This window comes from Chrysemys picta, chromosome 14 (genome assembly GCF_011386835.1).
Source record: "Chrysemys picta bellii isolate R12L10 chromosome 14, ASM1138683v2, whole genome shotgun sequence".
NCBI lineage: Eukaryota > Metazoa > Chordata > Testudines > Emydidae > Chrysemys > Chrysemys picta.
In genome coordinates, this window is record NC_088804.1 from 3338711 (window position 1) to 3362958 (window position 24248).

Here is a 24248-nt window from a genome sequence, read left to right on the forward strand (position 1 = left end):
ATCACCAGTTTGCAGCCCTGCCATTCAGTCTTTCAGCCGCTCTGTGAGTCTTCACCAAGTGAATGGCAGTGATAGCAGCATTTCTGAGGAAAAGAGGAGTCCACGTGTTCCTGTGTTTGGACAACTGACTCATCAAAGGCCGGTCCCCAGTGCAAGTGGAGTCCGACATTGCACTCATACACTCAACCTTCCAAAAGTTGGGTCTTCTGATAAACATTCAGAAGTCAACCCTAACGCCTGTTCAAAGAATAGAGTTCATTGGGGCATTTCTCGGCTTGACGTTGGCAAGAGCCCATCTTCTGGAGGACCATTTCTGATCAATCTCATCATTAATACGCTTCCTGCAGGCACATCTGACTATGACCGTTAGAATGTGTTTCAGCCTACTTCCTGCACATACACAGTACAGCATGCAAGGCTGAGATTCAGACCTCTCCAGGCCCGGCTGGGCACAGTGTACTCCCTTTCCAGACATCATCTGGACAGGGTCCTCAGTGTGCCACCTCAAGGCCTCAACTCCCTGGAGTGGTGGTTAGTCCACAGGGTGCTATGTAAGGAAGTGTCCTTCACAAGGTGTCAACTGTCCGCACATTTGGTCTCCAGTGCCTCAGTGCTAGGTTGGAGAGCCCACCTAAGACATCTCAGGACACAAGATCTGTGGTCCCAAGAGGAAGTTTCGGTCCACATCGATATCAGGGAACTCAGAGCTGTCTGCCTAGCTTGTCAGGCATTCCTGCCCCATATTACAAACAAAACAATCTCAGTTCTCAAGGACAATATATCAACCGTGTGTTACATCAACAGACAAGGTGGGGCCTACTCGTCCCGTCTTTGTTGAGCGGCGACTCGTCTATGGGAATTCTTCATCACTCAAGCGTCAAGCATCTTATCTACCGGGCATACAAAACCAGCTCACAGATCACCTCAGCAGGTTCTTTTCCACTCACCACAAGTGGTCCCTTCACCTGGATGTCGCCTGGGACATCTTCCGCAGGTGGGGTCTTTGCCACTTGCGCCAACAGGAAGTGTCAACAATTCTGCTCCCTGAGGGGCTACAGCCCAGGGTCCATCACAAATGCCTTCCTGCTAACATGGTCATCCTACCAGTTTTATGCTTTTGCACCCATCCCTTTTGATTCACAAGTTGCTGACAAAGATCAAGCAGGACTGGGCCCGAGTTATTCTAATAGCCCCAGCTTGGCCCAGACAGTGCTGGTACACCACACTCGTTCAGCTGTCCGTGGAGGTACCAGTCAGCCTACTACTCCACCCAGACCTGATCTCCCAGGACCCTGGGCAACTGTTCTACCCGAACGTCAGTGTCTTGCATCTGAAAGCTTGGAATCTTCATGGATAAACTCCGATGAGCGAGCTTGTTTGGAGCAGGTGCGTAAAGTCCTCCTGGGCAGCAGAAAACCCTCCATGAGGGCAACTTACTGGACTAAGTGGAAGCATTTCTCCCTCTGGTCTTCCCAACATGGAGTGTCCCCTCTGGAGGCTTCACTACAGCTCATCTTGGACTACCTCTTATTTCCGAAGGAGCAGGTCCACCTGGCAGTCATCTCGGCATTCCACCCAAAAATAGACAATAGGTGAGTCTTCTCACATGAGCCGGTAATTAGCTTCTTTAAAGGCCTAGAGAGAATATTCCCACAGATAAGGGATCCATCCCCCGCATGGGATCTGAATCTCGTCCTTTTGAAATTGACGGGGCCTCCCTTCAAGCCACTAACAACATGTTCACTGCTGCACCTGTCTTGGAAGGTGGCGTTTCTAGTGGCAATCACCTTGGCCAGGAGAGTGTCGGAGATCCGAGCCCTCACAGCGAAGCCTTTGTACAATCTTTAAGGACAAGGTGCAGTTACTCCCACACCTGAGTTTCCTTCCCAAGGTGGTGTCTCAGTTTCACTGCAACCAACCCATTTTTCTAACAATTTTTTACACTAAACTGCATGCAAATGGGGAGGAACAACACTTGCATTCCTTGGACATTAGACGAGCCCTGGCGTTTTATATTGAAAGGACCAAACCGTTCCGTAAGTCTCTGCAACTCTTCATACAATAGTCAGAAGGATGAAGGGACTCCCCATCTCGGCTCAAAGAATCTTGTTGTGGATAACGTCCTGTATCAAAGCATGTTACGACCTTGCCGGTGTTCCCTGTCCGTCAAACCTGACTTCTCATTCTACGAGGTCCCAAGCCTCGGCGGCGGCTTTCCTGGGCCAAGTCCTTATTCAGGATATCTGTAGGGCAGCAACCTGGTCCTCGGTACATACTTTTTTTCTACACACTTCAGAGTAGCAGCCGTGTTAGTCTGTATCCGCAAAAAGAACAGTCTCTAAGGTGCCACAAGTACTCCTGTTCTTTCTACACACTGTCGTTACTCAACAGGCCAGAGATGATGTGCAACTTGGCCAAGCAATGCTACAGTCAGCTTGCCCTTGAACTCCGAGCCCAATTTGAATGGACATGTGCAAGCACCTGAAGAAGAAAAAACGGTTACTAACCTTTCTGTAACTGTTGTTCTTCGAGATGTGTTGCACGTGTCCATTCCAAGACTGACCTACTGTCCCCGTTCTTGGAGTGGCTGGTAAGAAGAAACTGAGGTGCATGGGCCACCAGGGGGCACCAGAGCCAACCTGACGGATACCACTAGGGGAAAAAAATTCCGATAGCTGTGCTCCGGGCACGCACACACCCAAATCGGAATGGACATGTGCAACACATCTCGAAGAACACCAGTTATGGAAAGGTTAGTAACAGTTTTATTTGCACACTGTTCAGTGCCAAAGTGGTGCTAGCTATATCACTTAACCACTAAACACTGCTTTTCTTACCAGCCTGGCTCCGATGTGTGACTGATGCTGCTGTTCACATCCCTGCTGAATTTGACATGGAGGAATCAGTGGGATTTGCACTGTCTTTAACTACATGTTAGTTTGATGCCCTGAGCCAAACTCATCCCTGATGTAACTCCATTGAAGTTAATGGGCCAAATTCATCCCCTTTCATACAACCAGTGTGAGATAGATTGGATTTATGCCCATACCCATAATATCCATCTCGTCATTGGCATCACTGGCCATTCTTTTTAAAGTGACTATCACTCTGCTATTCACAGGGGTTACAAATCGCACACCAGGCCATTTCAAAGCACTTGCTCATACAATGTCTAGATAAAGATGCACCACACATGAATGTCAACAGAGACTTTTGTTTCTGTAAAGGAAAGACAACTGCAGCTGTCACCTTGGCCAAACACTACAGTGCTGCCTGCCTATCCATCGACGCTGTGGTGCTGGAAGCCCTCTCCGACAGGAGCAGTTCCGCGGGGCTTCGCGCACGGGAGCTGTGCATCAGGGCCGCCATTGAGCAGGCACATCGGGAGTCAGAGGAAGCTGGTAAGGGCTCAGACCTTCAGCGGCACAAAGGCTGGACAGCCGTGCTGCACAGAAATGCTGGGCATGACCCCAGCACAATTTCCATCATATGGCCTTGCCATCCCCTCCCTTCATTTTCTCCCTCTAGTGCATTGTCGTGAAGACTTTTCAGCAACCCACGGGGGCTCTTGGTAACCTCAGGGGTGGGTGGAGGGAACTTTGATGCGTCTGGGTATGAAATCCCATGGGGAGCTCCACAGATGGTAGAAGCTGGAGCATAAAATGGTCTTCTCAGTTCGCAGTTCGATCACCACAGCTGGTTGAATAGCAGTGATGCTGGACAATAACGCATCTCTAGCCTTGGAATCAAGAAGAATATAAGGGTTCAGAGGTGCCGAATCCCTGTAATGCAAAGTCCAACTTGCAGTCTATAATGTCTCTTGCCTGTTAAAAATCTCTCTTTCTCTGGTGTTAGTACCTAGGCATTTCATTCCATTGTGATGCTCTGGATGTATTCCTTTCCATAATAGAGGTAAAACACTCTGGTGCTTTTCTAAGAGATTGCCCTAATTCATGGGTGGTTACAGCCACTCTGCCCAGGCTTCATGCTATGATCATCCAGAAAGGCTTTTCCTGATCTTGTTGCTGAAGTTGAAGTCCCCTGCAGTGCCCATTAAGATCCAAAATGCTTGGCTTGAAAAGATAGTGATTTAATGAGCATGGGGTGTGTGAAACACAGTCCCCCAGGTCAGTTATACAGCGAGTTACATTAAAATACAAATGGATTCATTTCACATCTTTGAAGGTTTTGTGCAAAGAAGTTGCTCCTGCAAATTCTCTGTTAGACTCCTGCTCCTAGGTCCTGTGCCTTTCCCCTGGGACCTGGCGAGCGGTGTACACTAGCAAGCTTGGAGCTGGCAGCCTGAGGGTGTTGCTCACCCTCACGGGGTCCTGCTTTGAGGACTAAAATCCCAAGCAGAGGGACAAGGAGACCCCCAGGCTAGAAAGGGTTAATAGGAACGATTTTCATGACTGTTTTTGTGCCCAAACGTGGTGCAGGCAAGAGGTGCTGCATTGACAGCCCTGGAGAACAAAGCCTTGGAACAGATACAGCACAAGCAGCGCCTGCTGCTGTGAAAGGCCTTTGTGTGCTAACCCGTTTGTCATGGGCTTTGCTTTGGGGCACAGCTCCTGTCCACTTGGTGGAGCATTGGCCTCTGTTCCTTGCTTCTTGGGGCAGACGGATGAGTGGTTTAGTTCTAAGAAATAGTCAAGTTAATCCCTCTACCCTGGGTCCTGCGCCTCATGGTGCAGTGGGGGAAAGGGTATTGATTTAGATTTTTCTGTTTTGCTTTCCATCTCCCTGGACAAACAATGAATGACAGAGCCACTTGCAATTGAGTCCTGGTGTCGCTGGAGTCAGTGACAGTCTGACAGAGGATCATTCATTTATTTCCTCGACGTCGGTATTTCTCTCTACGCAGCTTTTATAACCGCCCATCACCATAGCATTTGAGCACTAAAAGTCTCTAGCCGTAGAACCCACGTATCCTCTTTTGCACTTTCCCTTGGCAGTGACAGAAACGTGGGCAGGAATGTGTGTTCTGTGCAATCAGATATGACCCCTGGTGCTAATGGCCAGCTTGTGCCTAAACGGCCTAATCCATTGTGGAGCTCCAGCTCCTGGGGCAGGTACGTGCTGTGCTGCGTCCCTTGGGAGAGTGCGGCATGCTCCCCCCTGTGTCTGGTCAGCTCCACTGGCAGGCAAAGGCAGGATGCCAGCAGCTTCCGCTCCAGTGACTTGGATTAAGAAGCGTGTTCATCCCTGGCAGTTTGAGGAACGCTAACTGCTGTAGTCAGTCTTCTGCAGATTGGATCCCCCTGAGGCTGAACTCCTCTTTCATCCTAGCAGGTCAGTCTTCTGAGGGCTCTGCAGGGCAGACAGCTCTGAGCACAAGACTGAGCGTTGAGGCTTTGGCCAAGCATACCACGGAGGGTAGCCAGCCGAGCTCCGAGACCAAAACCGGGCCACAGTCCATCACCTCCAAGGGCTACAGGGGCAGCACAGGAACTGGCAGGGGGAAGTCAGAAGGCCATGCCTCGCAGGCACAGAAGCAGCAGCACCAATCGGATCAAACAGGATCACAGGTGAAAGTGAATTCACATCAGTAAACAGATGGGATTAGTCCATCACTCTTCTAAGAGTGTGTGAGAAACTGACTCCTGCACTGGAGCTGCCCTGGCCCAGTGGGTTCCTGCCCTGGGCTTTCATCTCTGCTGACTTAACCTGTGTACTCACAAGTACAAATCAGCCTGGTGGTCTTGTTCTAGTCTCTAGTGGGGCTTAGTCCAGGTGATAAAAGCACTATTGAATTAGGCAAAGTTAGCTACTCGAGAGTCCTGGGGCTGGGAGGACTCTTGCGCTGGGAGTGAGGGCTGAGGTGCCTCTCCAAGGGTTTGATGGGGGTTAGTTGTTTGTTAAGCACCAGCAATGTGCACACACGTCCTGAAGAGTTTTTATTCTGCATGTTGGTGCGGAGCTGGCTCAGAGTGTTCCCTGTGTTAGTGCAGTGAGGTGTCAGCGTTGTCATGCTCCGCTTTTATAGCAAGAGTAACTGAGGCTCAGAGAAGTTTGAAGGTCCAAATTTTCAAGTGTGGCCTCTAATTTTGGTTGCCACCATTTTTGAGTGCTCAGCTCTGGACACCTGGGGTCTGAGCACCCCATGCCAGCTGAAGTCAGTGGGTGAGTGCGTGTTGCGTAGCTCTCCAATTCAGGTCTGAGGGACATGGAGTTAAGTCTGTAGACCTGGGCTCTGAGAGTCGCTGCCACGGGCTGCTGCTTGCCATGTAGACACTTTCCCCATTACTCAGCGAGTTAAGTGCACCCAGGTTAACCTGAGGTGCATCAGGCATTCACCTTTGTGGAGCTGGGCGCCTGACCCCTTTGGAGGGCCAGCCACTCTCTGACAGTTGGGTACTCATAAACCAAAGCACCCAAAATGAGAGGGCCCTATTGAAAATGTGTCTCTTCATGTCTTGCCCTAGGTGACATGGCAAATCAGTGGGAGAATGAGGACTAGGCCCAGGTCTCCAGTGTCCCAGTCCAGTACCCCGAGTACAGACACCCTACACAGGCAGTAGCACCTGCATTTTTTTAAATAAATATGTAGGTTGAGACATAAAAGAAATGCATGGTCTGGATCCTGAGAGAGCTTACGGAGGGAGAAGACTGCAGGACTGCGATTGTCCCTAGCCCTTGCCTACTCATGGGAAGAAAATTCCTCCCTTCCTGAGCCCCCTCACTATGGCCATGGCCTGAGCAGCAGCCTCACAACACTAAGCCTAGAGGGAAGTGGGTGCTCAGCGGTTGGAAGGCCGTACTCCAAGTGTAGTTATCAATGATTCGCTGCCAGACAATCCCCAGCCTTTTTGTTTTTAAGAACAGGCTGGACAAACACCTGCCAGGGCTGGGGTCTAAGTTTTCCTTGGTCCTGCCTCCGCACAGAGGGCTGAGCTTGATGACCTCCTGAGGAGCCTTCCAGTCCTATGACTTCTGGGCTACTTTGCCCCATTAGCATGTGACAGCCGTCTGAGCTGGTAGGGTGACGGGGCTGATGTGATGGGCAGAAGAAATGAGGAGGAATTGTATGGGTTTTTCTGAAGCATTTTTTCCCTTGGGGTGGTGAATGCTGCAGGTTCCTCCCAGCCCTATTCCCAGTGCTCCTGTCCAGCGACGGCTCAGTGTCAGTGCCAGCATGGCAGGAGAATCAGGCCTGATGAGCTGCATGCTTCCCGAGGAGCTACTGGTGGAGATCCTTTCCGAGAGAATGCAGGTATGGCAGGTGCTCACCTGGGCAGAAGGAAATGCTGGTCATGAAGCTTGGTGTGTCGGGTGAGGATGTTTGTGTGAAGGGATGGGGAATGTGGTGTTGTCAAGGTTTGATTTAATGATAGGTTAAGGCAATGGAGAGCCAGGCCAGGGCAGTAAGGGGCAGAGAGAGAGAAATATGCAGAGAAAATCAAAACAGGTGGAGATGTGCTGTTGATCTGCTCTAACTCAACCAGAAATGTTGAACTTGGTGGTGGAGTCAGTGGTGAGCTTCTCTGGCCTGTGCTGCGCAGAGGAGGTGATCAGAGTGGTCCCTCCAGGCCTTGGAATCTGTGACTATTTCAGATATCTGGGGATAGCGCTTGCTAATATGTTTTTATATCAGAGCAGTTTTATTTGCTGATGAGAATACTGTGTGCTCATTGGGATGGATTTATGCCCTTTGTGTTCCACATTCACAGCTGAGTGACTGCTATCAGGGAGTGGTGTTTGATGGACTAGAAACAATCTTTGCCCGCAATATGCCTTCTGCTCTCCTTTGCCTACTCAAAGCAATCAACAACCGGCGTTACATCTACATGGTGAACCTGTTCCAGGATTATGCTGCCATGAAGGCTAGGGAGAAGGCCAAGAAAGAGCAGGAAGGTGAGAAGGATTCTTCAGTGAACCCTCTGACACTCACACCTCTACATGTCTGTGTGTCTGTCTAGGCATTTCTAATACCGTCTGTCAGAAAACCGGGGGGATTTTTCCACCTCAGAAAATTTTCACCAAAACACAAAAAATTTTCGTCTGCATTTTCAACAGAAAATTTTGATTTTTGCGGGGTGAAAATTCAGATACCAAAATATTTCAATTTGGAAGTGTTACCGTGGAGCCTCATGGGAGTTGTAGCTCAGATACCTCGTGCTCCTATTCTCGTTTATAGGCAAGGGTCCCTGTCAGACTTCATCTCCCATGATGCATCACAATCTCTCCTTTTGGAGACGGGAGGCAGTGCATCACGGGTATCCCTGGATGTGGTGTGTAATGGGAGATGCAGTCCAGTTCAGAATCCTGTCCCTTAAAGGCAAATGGGGACACAAGGTAACCAAGCTACAACTCCCATGAAGCACTGTGGCAGAATATACAAACTGAAATATTTCCATGTTTGGGCATTTGGGTTTTTGACAAAATTGAAATTTCCTGCAGAAAGCAGACACTTTTTCCTGCAGAAAGCAGACACTTTTCTCAGAATGTTTTGGTTAGTCCTAAACCCAGTTTTCCATTGAAGAACAGTTTCAACAGAAATTTTTCGACCAGTCCTAATTTCTAGAGTGCCTATCACCATATCTAGGCAGCAATACAAGCTAACAACCAGGACCCCCCTTTTTGGTCATTTCACACAAGTTACTGCAGCTTTTCACACCTGTATTCACATGATTTTAAATAGCACTTGAAAGGGTGTTTTATCCTTGAGCAGAGACACAGAAGGGATACAGCTTTGTTTGAAAGAAAAAATCGAGCTTCACCGGTGGAAGGCTGTCCTGGCAGCTCGGGGCAGATGCGGGACAGTCACTGCCAGCAGTGCAGCCAATGGGGAGCAGCACAGGCCTGGCTGAGAGACTGACAGGGAAACAGGGTGTAGGTGGACTGGCTTCCAGGAGTCAAAGGGCTGCTACGCCTAACAGGGGAGCTGTTTTTAGGGGCGTATACTCACAGCCCCCTAGTGTGCTGAGGACACTGGCAGTTGGAATGGGGAAGAGATCGGCACAGTCCAGGTGCCTGGGATGAATCTGAGCTCTGGCTCTGTTTTGGGAGTAGTTATGCAGCTTGCATCAGGATCATCAAGTAGGTCTGACTCTCCTATGGATTCTTTGGGTTCCTGCGGAGGCTGGGTCTCATGGGACATCCCATTCACATAGTTATATGGGTAGAACCTGCTGCCCTCCCTCCCATAGCACCTGTAGTTTTAGAGCCAAAGCTGTCCCGGGATCCAGCTTCACAATGCACAAAATACAGTGGGGCCAGCATTGTAGGACTCACAGGATCTGTCTACACTGGGTGCAAGCCCAGGGCTGGCAGAATTGGAGTCAGCAGACCCAGGGGGTGTTAACCTAGAGCTTGAGCAGCTACACCCATGTGTAACCCTAGGGTAGGAATTGTTGAACCCTGGGCCCCTACACTGCATTATGTGGGCTCCAGTCCAGCCCCCATCTCCCAGACTTCCTAGCGCTCTCCAAAACGTGGCCACTCGGGCCCTTTGCTCGTGGTGCAGTGTGGGGAAACTTGACAGTCCAGAGGTCACAGAGAGTCGACCCATGGGATTGTGGGATACTATTGGCGGATTCCCAAAGCATGAGTCCAGTGGGGCTCCATCTGTGCTGCGAAGCAAGAGGGCTTGAACCCTGGGTCCCAGCTTGACTCAGGCTCGGACCCTCGAACCCCATGGGGTCCTGGGAGTCTGGGTCTGAGCCCTGGTTTAGCATGATTTGTGTGTGGACGGAAGGGGGTAAAGCCTGAGTTCAAGCTCTGGGCTTACACTTCAGTGTAGATGTACGAGGCCCCCTGCCTCCCCCCCCCCCCCCCCCCAGCACCTAACTCAGTGCCTGCTAATCGGAGCAGGGACACACACAAGCTGGCACCAGCGGGAGGGCCTGTCCTGAGCCCTGAGCTATGATTTCAGCCGGTGCATTTCTCTGTTTGGCTGCATGACAGAACAGGAACAGAAAGACGCCATTGCGAGGGAAAAGGCTCGTCTCCAGGAGATGGATGAGGAAGAGTACGACGCTCTCACTGAGGAGCAGAAAATTCAGTTTGATAATGAACTGCTCCAAGCGCTACGGGAGCGGAAAAAGAGGTGTGTGAACTGTCCCTGGACAGCTGCCTGGCAGTGTTGCGCCACCCTCCACGTGGGACACTTCTGGGCTTGCCTGTTGTTTCTTTTCCTGCACCGTGCACTGGCACTACCCACTTTTCAGTGGGTTTGTCTGGTTTTATCAAGCAGGAGTCGTGGTTCTGAGCAGGGGTGAGTGGGATGGTGGGAAGGGTAGCTCAGAAGCAGCAGCAGGAAGTTCTGTTTCTCCTCAGTGGTTCAGGAAGTGGGAGGAGTAGCTCACAGGAGGTGATGGAGACTCGTAAGGACCAAATGACTCTCCTGCTTTTACCTGTTGTGTAGGTTGGTGGCCAGAGGATAGTGTGCTGGATTGGGACTTGGGAGACCTGAGTTCTAGTCTTGGCTCTGCTGCTGGGTGACCTTGGCAAGTGACTTCCCCTCTCTGTGCCTCAGTTTCCCCATCTGTAAAATAGTGATAATGATACTGACATTCCTGTGTGAAGTGCTGGATAAAACTACATTATTGTACTTTAACAACCCTAAATTAAGGACAACACTGAAAATTCAACTGTAACTCTTCTAGAGACACAGAAAGCTCCTCCTAGTCCTTGAAAATCACATTTGAACTATATTGGCTCAGTTTCGCTGTTATTTTCACAGTAGATAAGTCCTTACAATGCTATTTGCATAGTACCCCTCTCATTGACTTAATATGCGTAGTGGCACTGGCCATAAATATTAATTGTAGCCAAAGGGGTGTGAGATGGAGAATTAGGTTCTGATTCAGATAATCATCCTTATTCAGTAGGGGCGCTTATGCATATGCTTAACTTTAAGCATGTATTTAAGTCCCATTTAAGTCAGTGGGACTTACGGTCATGCTTAAAGTTAGGTACATACTTGAGTGCTTTCCTCAGTCGAGGCCAAATTTTGTTTCCCCAAAAAGAAGAAGAAAAATCAATGTGTTTGTTTTTAAATGGACGTGAGTTCAGTTATATATTGTGTGGGCTTCCAAGTGACTGGCTGCATTATTGACCTGGAAGCTCTGCAGACTACAGGAGGTGAGACTAGATGATCTGATGGTCCCTTTTGGCCTGAGAACTATGGAGCAAGGCCTCAAGCTCAGACTGGTGTTCTAAGAACAGAGATTTCCCAGGGCTGCAGCACAGCTGAGAGTTTATGCTGAGTGAGTTTTCTGGCTGCTTTGCTGAAGGGAGCTGGAGAAGTTGGCTCGAGAGCTCGAGGAAAAGAGGCACCAGCAGGAATTGGAGCGCTTGCGAGAGGAAGAAGAGATGAGGAAGAAGACCAAGCGGTGGAAGAGAGAGTCTGGAAAAGACAAAGATGAGGCCTTGGGAAAGAAAAGCCAGCTGGGAGGCAAACAGGTATGTGGTTCTGCTAATAAAGGTGTTTAAGACTGCCTCTGCCGTGACCCTGTCATGGGATACAAGCCAGCACGATAGCAGCTGGAGGTTCAATCATATGTAATTTGCTAGGCCAGGGAATCAGTAGCTAATGATGAATATATTACATGGGTCTGTTCTTGAAGGCTGTTGGGAAACTTCAGCTCATGCACGGCACGTGCTCGCTCAGTGCGTTTCCCCGTTGAAGCATAGGACACCTGGTCTCTATAGACCACACTGACTTCTAGTTCATTTCCAGGTTCAATTGCACTGGTTGGTTTTGACCTAGAAAGTGCATGTGCTTTTAGTCCCTGGTATGTTGGAGTTGACCTTTCTTCTCATTTTGCATGGTGACATCTGATCTGCTCTTCGTGGCAAGCCATAGATTCATACAGCTTTGGGCTGGAAGCACTGGACAGCCCTCAGCTTCCCGCCATGGTCTGTACATTCAGGGTATGCTGCCAGGTCTGTACATTCACTAGAGCCCGATTGTCAGAGGTGCAGGGCACATACTCGTCCCATTGACTTCATTGAAGTCTCCTGCAGGAGAGAGTAATTTTGTCTGAAACCTGGGCTTGTCCAAACCACTACCCTCATTGCTGGCATCTCGAACTCAGATACAGGAGAACGCAGTAGCCTTCCCATTAAGAGACGCTGAGGATATCATCGTGCAGGGGATGTGCTAGCCCTTGCACACTTGTTGTGGGAAGGTTCTGTATTAAATCACTAGATTGGGATCTCTTCGGGACAGGGCCCATCTCTTTGTTCTGTGTCTGTGCAGTGCCTAGCACAATGAAGTCCTGGTCCATACCCATGGCTTCTTGGCACTACGGTAATACAAATATAATCTTACAAGCTATGAGTTAGTACTTACAAATGTTCCCTTCCTTTTCCATAATCCTCACCTCATAGGGTGCCAGTATCGCCACTGTCAATAGGTCAGACCTCAAGCTGAACGAAGGGGTGGAGAGGAAAGTGTCTGTGAAAGAGCGTCCAGATTCTGTGGCAAGTGACAAGGAGGACAAGAAAAAGCGGAGCAAACTCATTCTGCCAGACGTTCTACCACTAGGGCTGATGCCACCCCCGATCCCGGAGCAGGAGGAAACGGAAAAGGAGGTGGTAAGTGACAGCGAGAAGAACTTGACACAGAGGTTTAAAGTCTATGAGGCTGCACAGAGGGAAATTGTCCAGATTTTGTCACTCTGGGACCGGGTGCAGGGTGTTCAGCTGCCACCCCCAGGCCTTGAGGAGACCCAGCATGAAGCAGAAGATCAGCGTCAGGCTCCATCTGGCCGCAAGGGCCGGAAGGACAGGGAAAGGGAGCGTCAGGAAAGACTGGAGAAGGAGAGAGCCGAGAGAGAGCGGCTGGAAAAGGAGAGAGCTGAGAAGGAGCGCCTGGAAAAGTTAAAGGCACTGGCGGACTCTAAGGTGTCTGGGCTGGAGGGAGAAGGGTCAGAAGGAGCAGACAAAGACCAGGATGGAAAGAAAGACGTGGGGGTGCCATGCTTGGACTTCCATGTACTGAACTCAGAGGACACCAGTGGGAAGAGAATCTTGGAGAGTGGCAAGCTGCCAGAAGTAGAGCAGGTAAAACCACTGTCTCACATGGCACGTGTTACTGGGCTCTGGAGCACTCTCTCAGCCTAGGGTTGCAGTGGCCAAGCTCTAACGCATGGCTGTTTGTTACATACATTAGCTCCAGGCTCTGCAGCTGGGGGCTCAGTTTTGCCAGGTTCTGAGCACCTGCTGAGAGATGGTGGGAGTTGAGGGAGCTCAGCACCTCGCAGGATTGGGCAAATCACAGCCTCTTTCTGCCTTGGTTTCCCTCCTTGTAAACTGGGGGGTGATGATTCCCACTGTTAATAAAGGTTCAGCGCTGCGCGTCTGAGAAGCACCTCAGACTGAATAAGTGCTAAGTGGTGTTATCCAGGATTATCTCCGTCTTTGTTCTTCCACTTTCATCTTCCTAGTCCTCCTTTTTCATTCTCCTGCCGTCCTCTTTCCTTTGTGTGTCTCTACTTTCTCTCCTCTCCTCTTCTCTGGTCCTGCTATCCTGGGTCCTCCTTTCTAATGGCGTTATCAGCGCCACAGAGTTAGCAGCAAATGGCACAAGAGCCAGGCGGGTCATGGGGCCACAGTGCTGACATCTGTAACTTCCCAGGTAACCGACGAGGCGAAAGATTTCTTCCCAGAGTCATGCAGGAAGGATTTCCACAGGCTGGCCATGCTCTGGGGCTTTTCCACCACACTTACGCAGCGACCCACTATCACACCTGTCTCCTGGGTGGCAGTTTAACACTCCATTTCTCTCTGTAGAGGAAAGACCTGGAGGTTAATGATTAAGGCTATGATTTAGTCCCGGGTATTTTTAATAAAAGTCACGGACAATAAACAAAAAGTCCTGGCCCCTGATCTGTCCATGACTTGTACTATATTAATAGGCCTGACTAAACCTTAGGTGCTCTGGAAGGGGCTCCCGTGACTGCTGCTCTGAGGGGGCGAGGGGACCTCTGGCATGCCACCGCTGCTGCTCGGGGGGGGGGTGGCCTGGGGGGTGGCCTGGAGCCCCGTCGCTGGGACCCCGGGGTGCGGGGCAGCTCGGGGCCCCGTCGCTGCTCCTTTGGGTTGGGGGTGGTTCAGGGCCCCGCTGCTGCTGCTCCGGGGTGCGGGGCAGCTCTGGGCCCCACCTCTGCTGCTGCTGGAGCGGGGGCGGCCCGGGGCACCACTGCTGCTCCTGGACCGCTGCTCCAGGGCAGCACCCGGGACCAGTTGTCTAGGCCACCTGAGCAGCTGAGGCGGCCCTGGGATCAGCTGCATGGGCCAGTGCAGAAATCACAGAGGTCCCAGAAAGTCACGGAATCCATGACTTCCGTGACCTCTGCGAAAGACTCACAGCCTTATTAATGATGAATGAGACATTAACGAAAGGCTTTCTCTCATGGCTTAGATCCTGGATGGCTTGGGGCTCGGTCCCTCAGGGCCACCCATCCCTCCGACCGCCTTTTTCTCCGTGATTCCCTACCCAGAGAAGCGGATAGCTCCTGTGGCAGGAGAAGCCCTCAAGCACTTCACCTTTGTTGTGCCCGAAGATACGAATATGGATGAGGAAAAGAAGGATGCAGAGGGCAGTGCAGATGCTTCTGTCACTGTCCCTGTGGTGAAGGTACAGGGCTAAGTGGAAATGTTGCTTTGCAGAAGGTCCCGTGGTGATGGGAATGATCAGGCTGGTGAGCCGCAAGACCTGACCATAAAATGAAATTAGCAGCAGAGAAATGACATGTCCCTGTGTCTAGGAAGATTTGGACTGACATCAGTCTCTGTGTTTGTGTAGTGCGCTGCACAATGGGGTCCTGCTCCCTGACTGGGATCCTGTGTGTTGTGGTAATAAATAATAGTAAACATTAACGCCTCCGTTTTCTGAAAGGTGTGAGTGCTTGTGCATCTGATTTGCACACACTGTTACCATGACTTCACACACAGCTGGCCCGGGGCACTTCCAACCGGTCAGTCACACCGGCCGTTTTCCTGATCCCTGGCAGAGTCATGGTCATTGTGCATGCAGATTAGATGCACAGTTGGATGTGCATGTTTGTGAACATGTTAGCACCCACTGACCCTGACATTGCTAACTTCTAAAGAACCACAGCTCCCTTGTTTGCTTTGGGGGTTCGTGCTGGCTTGTGAACCAGAACTTGGGCCTTAGCTGATTTTAAAAGAACACCCTCTTTCCAGATTTCCTTTAAATAAAGACCCATTTTCATTGCAGCTCAATTCAAAGCACAGGGGAAAATCAATGTCAGTCAGCAAAGAAGGGGAAGAAAAGCCTTTGAAAGACTGTTATAAAGCATGAAAAGCAGCAAACTAACGGACCCCATTGTTGTGGTTAGAATTGTACAGGCTTTTCACAAGGAGAGATTTCCTTGATGAAATAAAAAACAACAACAAAGGATCTAAATCCTAAGCAGAAAGAAGCCATTAGGCCGGTGCAGGTGGATGCTCATTACTTGTTATCTGTCCTGTTGAACACGCTGGAGGCCTTACCTCAGGGACGTAGGGCTAAGGGACACAGTGACCCTAAGCATGGACTCCTGCTGCTTAAACATGAGTGGGCACAAGCCTCCGTTGGCCTTTCTTTCGTCTCAGCGCCGTTGCTCTTGGCTAGGCGCTATTGCACCTTGGTAGAGTACTTTGCTGCCTCTCCTTTGGGATCTCCTTAGCTATTTCTGACGGTCTTTTCCTGCCCTCGCGCTGGGTTGCAGGAAGAACAGATCACCCCAACCAGAGGCAGACTGAAGAAGGACAAAGCAGAGCCCAGCCGTGAGGCTCAGAAGGATAAGCGCAGCACAGGCCGCAAGAAGGGTCTTCAGGGCCCAGGCCCCGGAGCACTGGCACCACTGTCAGAGCTGGATCAAAGCAACTTGATTGGGGACCAATCCCAAGAAAAGATCCTCAGGTGAGCTACCAAGCAGCTTAGCCTGATGCATTCTAGCAGGGAGCCTGATTAGTATGAGCCACAGAGACTGGAGGCTGGTGATGTTCCTTCTGCCTTGGGGATTTTTAGGGGTCCCACCAGGCCACTCTGCTCACTCAGGACATGTCTCCGAGGGATACTGAACAGCAGTGGGTGCTGCTCAAAGGAGACAGTGGATGATTCCATGTAGCAGGGAGGTGCTTAGGGCTCTTTCTTAGGGTAGCCAGGGGTCTGGTTTTTGACCGGAACGCCCAGGCAAAAAGAGACAGTGCTGACCGGGCCATTAAAAGTCTGGTCAGCAGCGCAGTGGGGCTAAGGCAGGCTCCATGTCTGTCCTGGCTCCACACAGCTCCTGGAAGCAGCGGCATGTCCCCCTCTGGCTCCTATGCATTGGTGCAGCCAGGGGGCTCCACACGCTGCCCCGGCCCAAACGCCGCCCCGCAGCATCCAAGGGCTGGGAACCTGCGGATGGGGCAGTGAACAGAGCCGCCTGGCCGCACCTCCGTGTGGGAGCTGGAGCAGGGACATGCCACTGCTTCCAGGAGCTGCTTGAGGTAAGCGCTGCCCGAAGCCGGCACCCTGACCCCCTCCCACGCCCCAATCTCCTGCCCCAGCCCTGATCCCCCTCCCACCCTCCGAACCCCTCATTTCTGGGGCGGCAAAAAACGTAGAGCCACCCCTGACTCCAGAGCCTGCACCCCCAGCCAGAGCCCTCACACACCCCTGCACCCCAACCCCCTGTCCCAGCCCGGAGCCCCCTCCTGCACCCTGAACCCCTCATTTCTGGCCCCACCCTGGAATCAGCATCCCCAGCCGGAGCTTTCACCCCCTTCTGAACCCCAACCCCAAGCCAGCCTGGTGAAAATGAGCGAGTGAGTGAGGGTGGGCAGAGGGAGGGGCGGATGGAGTGAGCAGGGGCAGGGCGAGGGTGTTCGGTTTTGTGTGAGTAGAAAGTTGGCAGCCCTGCTCTGTCTCATTCTCATGCTGGATCAGTCTGTGGCTCTCGCCTTAGCTGTGACAGAGGCAGAAAGAGTATAATCTCTTCGCTCCCATGCCGGTGACAAGGCTGGCCCATGTGTACAGGCAAACAGACCCACTCCCTATACTCAGCACAGACAGTGCCTCCTCTCAGCGCCTCATCGGAGCAGATCACTCACAGTGGCACTGCTGTTCCGATGGAATTAGGGTGACCAGACAGCAAGTGTGAAAAATTAGGACAGGGGGTGGGGGGTAATAGGAGCCTATATAAGAAAAAGACCCAAAAATCGGGACTGTCCCTATAAAATCGGGATATCTGGTCACCCTAGATGGAATCTCCTCTTCACTGGGCATTCCCCTTCCTGGGGACAAAGGGCCAGCACCACACTCTGCTCCAGTGCAGGGGCATTCTTCCTGCATGGATTGGGGAGGTTAATCAGGCGTCCTGGGTTAACACATTCTTCTCCCTTGGCTCTTCTGAAATAAACCAAGATACTGAAAACAACTGTTCTTCACCTCCTGCCAACCTGCCCAGTTCCCGCCCGTCCGGGCAGTGCCTCAGAGAAGATGGACCTTGTGGCACACCCTGTAGATCAGCCAACGCAGACTGTCAGACTGGCTGTGAGAGCAAATTGCTAAGGTCCCAATGCCAGGCCTCCAGTGGGTCATGGGAAGAGATGGCCTCTCATCCAAGCTTCACAGGGATCAGTATTCAGAGGGAACCCCTTGAATTTCTCTCGGAAGCAAAGAGGAAGCCATTGTCAGAGAACCACTAGTATGCTGGACTCCCTTGCGCTACTGGCACTGAGCAAGGGAGCAGCCGCGCTCTGCACTAACAGCAGGCTCGGGCTAGGCTTCAGGGGCTGTGCACGTAGAGCACATGGTAGGAATCCAGTCCCACAGTCACACATACGGTGCCATGTTCCGCTCTAACAGGCGAGACACTGGAGTGTCCACATTCTTGTTGCGTGCCAGGTCCTGACCCAGAAGTCAGTCTGGCAGGGTTCCTGGGATTTTATGTTCTACAAGTTACCCCAGCTTTCTCAGTCTCGCCCTGTCGGGTGTTCTCTCTCACCGCCAGGCTGAGCAGCTTCCGTTGGACGGTGCCTGCTAACGGAGAGGTTGTCCTGAAGATACACTTCTCCTCCACCGTGGCAGGGCAGTTTGATCAGACCCTGAACTTCGAGATCCTGGGCACGCGCCGGCAGTACCAGCTTTACTGCAGAGGCACCTGCACTTACCCGACCATCAGCCAGGACCCCAGGTCAGTACCTGCGTGCCAGGTAAAGCTGCTGGGCTGCTCTTCTGAGGGCTAGAGGGAGCCTGAGCTGCTGAATCTGACACCACCTTCCAGCCCCTAGACTCACAGTGGGGAAGCTGTGGCAGCTCACCCAGGGGACCAGCATCACTGCCACCAGTACCTGAGCTGGTTCGCTCGCGTATGTCACACCCCGCCTACAGCAGAGACATCCTCTTCGTTGTTGTAACTCACATGTCAAAGGGCCAGAAGGCAGGAGAGTAGGAAGTAAAGCACAAAATTGGAGGAGAAGAGACTAGGCCAGTTCAAGTGGGACACCCCAGCTTTAATTTACACCGCGTGCCAGCTCCTCGGTGTTGATCTCCCTGGCCTGTTGGTGAGCGGTGTCAGTCATGGACTCTGAGAGTAACTGAGTCGGGGGGAGCTGGTTCCAATAAGGGTAGGTGAGACCCAAACACATCCACATTACAGGGCTGAAGCCTTGAGCTGTCTGGGCTTTAAATATGGTCAGGGGAAAACAAGTAGCTACTTATGTGACCCTCCCAGTAGCTGAATACCTCACATTCTTTGATGGATCTATCCTCACAACATTCGTGTGCAGCAGGGCACTGCTATTTCCCCATTTTACATATGGAAGTCAAGGACAGAGTCTAGAGTTGAACCCAGGTCGCTGAGGCACTAGTCAGTGTAACCACTGTCCTAACCAGCCTTCTTCTCTAGCTGCTTCCTGCACTCCTCTTTTAACCATCTTCTCCCAGCTTCAGGGCACACCCATATTGTAACTGGTCTCCTGCTTAGATGAAGTTCAAGGGAATCCAACCTGCACCACTCTTTCTACATCACTTCTGATGAATCCCAATCACCAGCTGAGTACTTAGGGTACAGGGGCAGGGAACAGAAACGCAAAGTCAGGAGAGTTTTACTGTATAGGAATGGATGAACCTTGCATGGGACAAGTGGTGGATTTGTGGTCACGTTTGCACGGGAAAGAGTCTGCTTTCTGGCCTTGAGTACATTCAGCATGAGCCTCCAGGCAATGTGAGTTTGTACCAATACTTGTTGCGTGGGAGGAGTGTGGTGTCTCTTCTCAGCGAGATGCGGGATAGAACTGGAGCAGGAAAGAGGCTTGGCCTTATGCTGGTAGGGCAGGGAGGGAGGATAGAAGGTTTAATATCATCCTCTATGCCTGAGCACAGGATGCTGGGCTTGATTCTGCTCTTCCTGAGGGCGCTAAGGGTTACAGGTGACCTGGGAAGTCTGTTTTGTGGAGGATTTTTGATAGCTTGAAGTTTGATTTTGTTCTGATTTGAACTGAAAACCAAACGTCTCCAAATTCTTGGTGACAAAGACTGAAGACTCAGCTCTGGGCAGGCCATGTGGAAGCCAGGGCTGCTGAGGAGTTGGGTGGGTAAGCTGGCAGGAAACCACACAACGTTTTGATTTCATTGCATCGGCAGATTAAGATGAGAGAATGTTTCACCGAAATTTATCTGGCTACCTCTAGCTACAGGCTTGTTAGCTCCTGCAGCTCCTCACACTAGTCTGCTTCTCTGCTATAGGGTGGTATTTCCCCACCGGAGGAAGAGTGCGAAGCCTGACGACATCATCTTCAAACAGTACGTGATGAGCTCAGGGGTGTTCCACTTCGGCCCCTTGCTCTGTGGAAAGTCGAGAGACAGGTACTAACAAAAGGAGCAAGACTCTAGTCTCCTAGCACTGCTGCATGTTATGAATGACGCTTTATTATTCTGAGTGGCCCAAAGAGTGCTAGGCAATGCATGTTAACTACCGGAGGTGCTGCCCCTGCCCCCAAGGGTTTGCAATCTAAATGCAGGTGGGGACTGGCAAGAGTCATAGACAGAGACAAAGAGAGGAGTGGGGGAAAGAAGAGGGAGGACATTCATGAGCTCCCATGATTACCCAGCAAGGCATGTACCTGTTTTGATAATGAGAGATTCCTGTCTGTGGGCCAAATCCTTACTCAGGCAAAGCAGCTCTAGTGACCTAGTGGCTAGCACACGGGGCTGGCACTCAGGAGACCGGGGTTCTTTTCCTGGCTCTGATGCTGCTTTGCTGAGTGACTGTGGGCAAATCACGTCCCCTCTCCGGGCCTGCGGTTCTACATCCGTGTAATGGGGATACACTGACTCCCTTTGTAAAGCACTTTGAGATCTACTGATACGAAGAGCTGGGTGTGTTGTAATAGACGCATGTTATTGGTCATGAACAATGTGATTAGTCAGCATGTCAGATTTGGCCCACAGTGTTGGAGGCTTTTCTTTTTTTTTTTTGGAAAGGTGACCTGCAGAGAAATAAACACTGGCTTCCTGCCCTTTCCTGGTGGTGGTGGGAGTTTGTTTTGGAGGTTCTAGCTATGCTAGAAAGTTTTACTTTTGCTGCCGACATTGTTACGTCAGTAGAGCACATGCCCACTTGGCTGCTTTTGCCAGTGCTGTGCATCCTCAGGCTGAGAGCCTGTAACGAGGTTTTGAGCTGTTGCTGTTACGGGGCGGGGAGGGTGATTAATGCTGTATTATTGTTGTTGTTTTTAACATTAAAAAGTCAGTTCTTTTCTGCTTGGGAACTCTATGGATGACTGGAGAAGTAGTGGTGGTTTGTTGTCCCATGCAATTGATATCTAAGCAAGTGAGAGCCAAAGGGGATTTGTAGTGTGATGATTTTAACATGCTGTGCTTTTCTTTTGATTCTTAACCACTTAACACCAAAACCTATTTCATACTTTGGAGAACAGGAGGCCTTTCTCTAGGATCCAGCATTTCCTCTCCCACCCCTTTCAGTTAAGGTGCAAACACACACCTGAAACATCCAGCAAAACAGGGAACCCAAGAAATCTCCTGGTATTTCTCAAGTGAAAACCAAGCAGAAAAAGTGAACTAGTTTTAAACGATTTTTAAAAGCCTATCAGACCTTATTTATTCCTCATAAAGAAGCAAAACAAAAACAAAAAAAGCCACAAGCCAGATTGATTTTTGGCACTTCTCCTGCGAGTGGCCTCTGTAGAGTCAGGTGATCCCACTAGCGACGCTGCAGGGGTCACTCGCAGGACTCGGTGACAAGGAACTAACCCTCCGTTCTATGATGTTCCTTATACCAATGATGATTACGATGGGGCTATTTTATAAGGCTGTTTTTAAAACAGGATATGGTGCGTGTACAGATGCATGAAAGGAGGTGCTGTATCTGTGGCATAAAAAGGGCGAAGGTGCAGCACTTTCTCGGGCCCGCTGTCTCTTCTACAGTGCATTTCATTTGCAGATACAAGGCCCTCCGATACCCCAACAACTCCGAGAAGATAACCATCCTCAACGCATCCCCTTTGGAAGCGGAAGTGTTTTTCTGCTTCCAGCATGACATCAAGGCAAATACATACCTCTTGGATCCTCCCACCATGATGCTGAAACCCAATGAGAAGCAGGTAGGAGACAAACAGGTATCGAGTCTCGCGAGATTTGGGAGCCGTTTTCCCCTCTGAATGATGCCCTGTTCTCTCTCTCCTTCTCTGGGGTGCCGTGCCAGGAGCTGAGCATATGGGCGTACCCCACCGCACCTGGCATATTTGATGACAGCATCGTCTGCTGCATTAAAGAGAATCCAGAGCCAGTGGTCTTCAGAATCTGCTGCCAAGGGGTGCGTCCCGAACTGGAGCTCGACCGCAAGCAGTTGCATTTTGAGAAGCTGCTGCTGCACAGGTTGGGATTCCGAAGGGCGATCAGAACATAGTCTGGAGCCTGCTCCTCGGGCTTATTTTGACTCAAGGGCTTGCCTTTTATCTCCAGTTTCTTTCCTCATTCACTCCGGGTACGTGTACACTGCAGCTGGGAGGCGTAATTCCCAGCACTGGTGGACATCCGTGCGCTAACTCTCCTCAAGTTAGCATGCGGAATCCAGCAGTGTGGCTGGGGCAGCATGAACTGGTCACCCAGGGGGTCGGGCAGGGTTCGTTTGTGCTGCTTTGGCCCCACTGCTATTGTAGGCAGTAGCTAGAGCAGAGCTAGCACGTGTCTGTGTCCCCAGGCTGGGAACCACACCTCCCCACTGCACTGTAGCTGTATGCTCGGGGCGAGGGCTCTTCACGGCACCCGGCCTGCCATTACTGCCTAATCTGACGGCTGTACTGGGGGGCCAGTGCGCGGGCGCGCATGCTGAGGCCTGTTCCCCGGCTCTGGGTCTCTCCCCTCACTTGGAGCGCTACCTGGGCTGCACGTTCCGGGCTGCGTAATGGGGGAGCCCCAGCTGCTGCTGTCTGCTGCGGTGACCTGAGCATGGGAGCTGCGGCCACTCTGGCACCAGCCGCTGCAGCTGCTCTTGAGGGGATGCCACATGCTGGGCTCCCGCTCCCCCGACATCTCCTTCTCTTCCCCTCCACACCTCATCCCCCTCCCCCGACATCTCCTTCTCTTCCCCTCCCCACCTCATCCCCCTCCCCCGACATCTCCTTCTCTTCCCCTCCCCATCTCATCCCCCTCCCCCGACTCCCACATCTCCTTCTCTTCCCCTCCCCATCTCATCCCCCTCCCCCGACTCCCACATCTCCTTCTCTTCCCCTCCCCATCTCATCCCCCTCCCCCGACTCCCACATCTCCTTCTCTTCCCCTCCCCACCTCATCCCCCTCCCCCGACTCCCACATCTCCTTCTCTTCCCCTCCCCACCTCATCCCACTCCCCCGACATCTCCTTCTCTTCCCCTCCCCACCTCATCCCCCTCCCCCGACTCCCACATCTCCTTCTCTTCCCCTCCCCACCTCATCCCCCTCCCCCGACATCTCCTTCTCTTCCCCTCCACACCTCATCCCCTTCCCCCGACTCCCACATCTCCTTCTCTTCCCCTCCCCACCTCATCCCCCTCCCCCGACATCTCCTTCTCTTCCCCTCCCCACCTCATCCCCCTCCCCCGACATCTCCTTCTCTTCCCCTCCCCACCTCATCCCCCTCCCCCGACTCCCACATCTCCTTCTCTTACCCTCCCCCCCTCATCCCCCCTCCCCTGACTCCCACATCTCCTTCTCTTTCCCTCCCCACCTCATCCCCCTCCCCCGACTCCCACATCTCCTTCTCTTCCCCTCCCCACCTCATCCCCCTCCCCCGACATCTCCTTCTCTTCCCCTCCCCACCTCATCCCCCTCCCCCGACTCCCACATCTCCTTCTCTTCCCCTCCCCACCTCATCCCCCTCCCCCGACATCTCCTTCTCTTCCCCTCCCCACCTCATCCCCCTCCCCCGACTCCCACATTTCCTTCTCTTCCCCTCCCCACCTCATCCCCCTCCCCCGACATCTCCTTCTCTTCCCCTCCCCACCTCATCCCCCTCCCCTGACTCCCACATCTCCTTCTCTTTCTCCTGCCCTATCCCCCCCTTCCCCACTGTCTCTTCCCTGCATCCCCCTCCTCCTGGTCCATCCCCCTCCCCCCCCCCATGGTTGTACAGGAAACAGGTGAACCATAGGACCCAGGAGGCATCAAGGTAGCAACCTGGAGAATCTGCTCCATCCTGCTCCCCACTCTGGCCAGGCTGCCTGACTTGCTCTGCCTGGCCTGCGGGATGAAGAGCAGCTCGATGCTCGCAGAAATGGGGGGGGAGTGGCCCCGCTGCACCCCCCAAACTACACCCATGTTTAGGCCCCAAATTATTACCCTGTTCTTTGGGCTGGACTCTTTAAGCAGTCGGTGATATTGGGGCTTTTCACAAGTCTGTGCATTGGCTGCACCAATATGCTCCATGCTGCAGCTCCCAAGGGATTACTCCTGTGTTTTCGCCCCTTATTTTCCAGTGAGACTGCAGTGCGCCTGCCGGTTTCCTGTCCTTTAGCACCCTTCCTCCAGTGAGGTGCATGTCACAGGGAACAGAAGGGACCCGTCTTCGCTTGTCTGGGTTTCTGTAGCTCAGTGCTCAGCTCCTCCACCTTCTCACAGCCCACCTCTAGGCTTGCAGCATCTAACAGACCAGAAACCGAGCAGTCGGGCTCCGTTCTGTCTTCTCCTTTACACCCATTGCAGGTCACCCTGGAGGCAGGGCTGTTTTCCTGCTCACTAGCCAGGACTGGAGCATGTTGACTCATTGAATGCCACTTGTCGTCCCACGTCTCCTCAGCAAATCTGC

At 51.9% G+C, this 24248-nt stretch overlaps 1 protein-coding gene across 2 annotated transcripts in view; it reads left to right on the plus strand.

Annotated features, from left to right (window-relative positions):
• HYDIN (HYDIN axonemal central pair apparatus protein) overlaps window positions 1-24248 on the plus strand; it is a 446593-nt gene that overhangs the window by 341106 nt on the left and 81239 nt on the right. For both annotated transcript variants that reach the window (XM_065567801.1, XM_065567802.1), the window contains 13 exons: window positions 3228-3401; window positions 5290-5528; window positions 7076-7213; window positions 7671-7854; window positions 9907-10048; window positions 11238-11406; window positions 12337-13011; window positions 14372-14587; window positions 15684-15877; window positions 17955-18137; window positions 19691-19810; window positions 21408-21567; window positions 21669-21841. In XM_065567801.1, coding sequence (XP_065423873.1) covers window positions 3228-3401; window positions 5290-5528; window positions 7076-7213; window positions 7671-7854; window positions 9907-10048; window positions 11238-11406; window positions 12337-13011; window positions 14372-14587; window positions 15684-15877; window positions 17955-18137; window positions 19691-19810; window positions 21408-21567; window positions 21669-21841 — 2767 coding nt within the window. The remainder of the gene's footprint in view (window positions 1-3227; window positions 3402-5289; window positions 5529-7075; window positions 7214-7670; window positions 7855-9906; window positions 10049-11237; window positions 11407-12336; window positions 13012-14371; window positions 14588-15683; window positions 15878-17954; window positions 18138-19690; window positions 19811-21407; window positions 21568-21668; window positions 21842-24248) is intronic.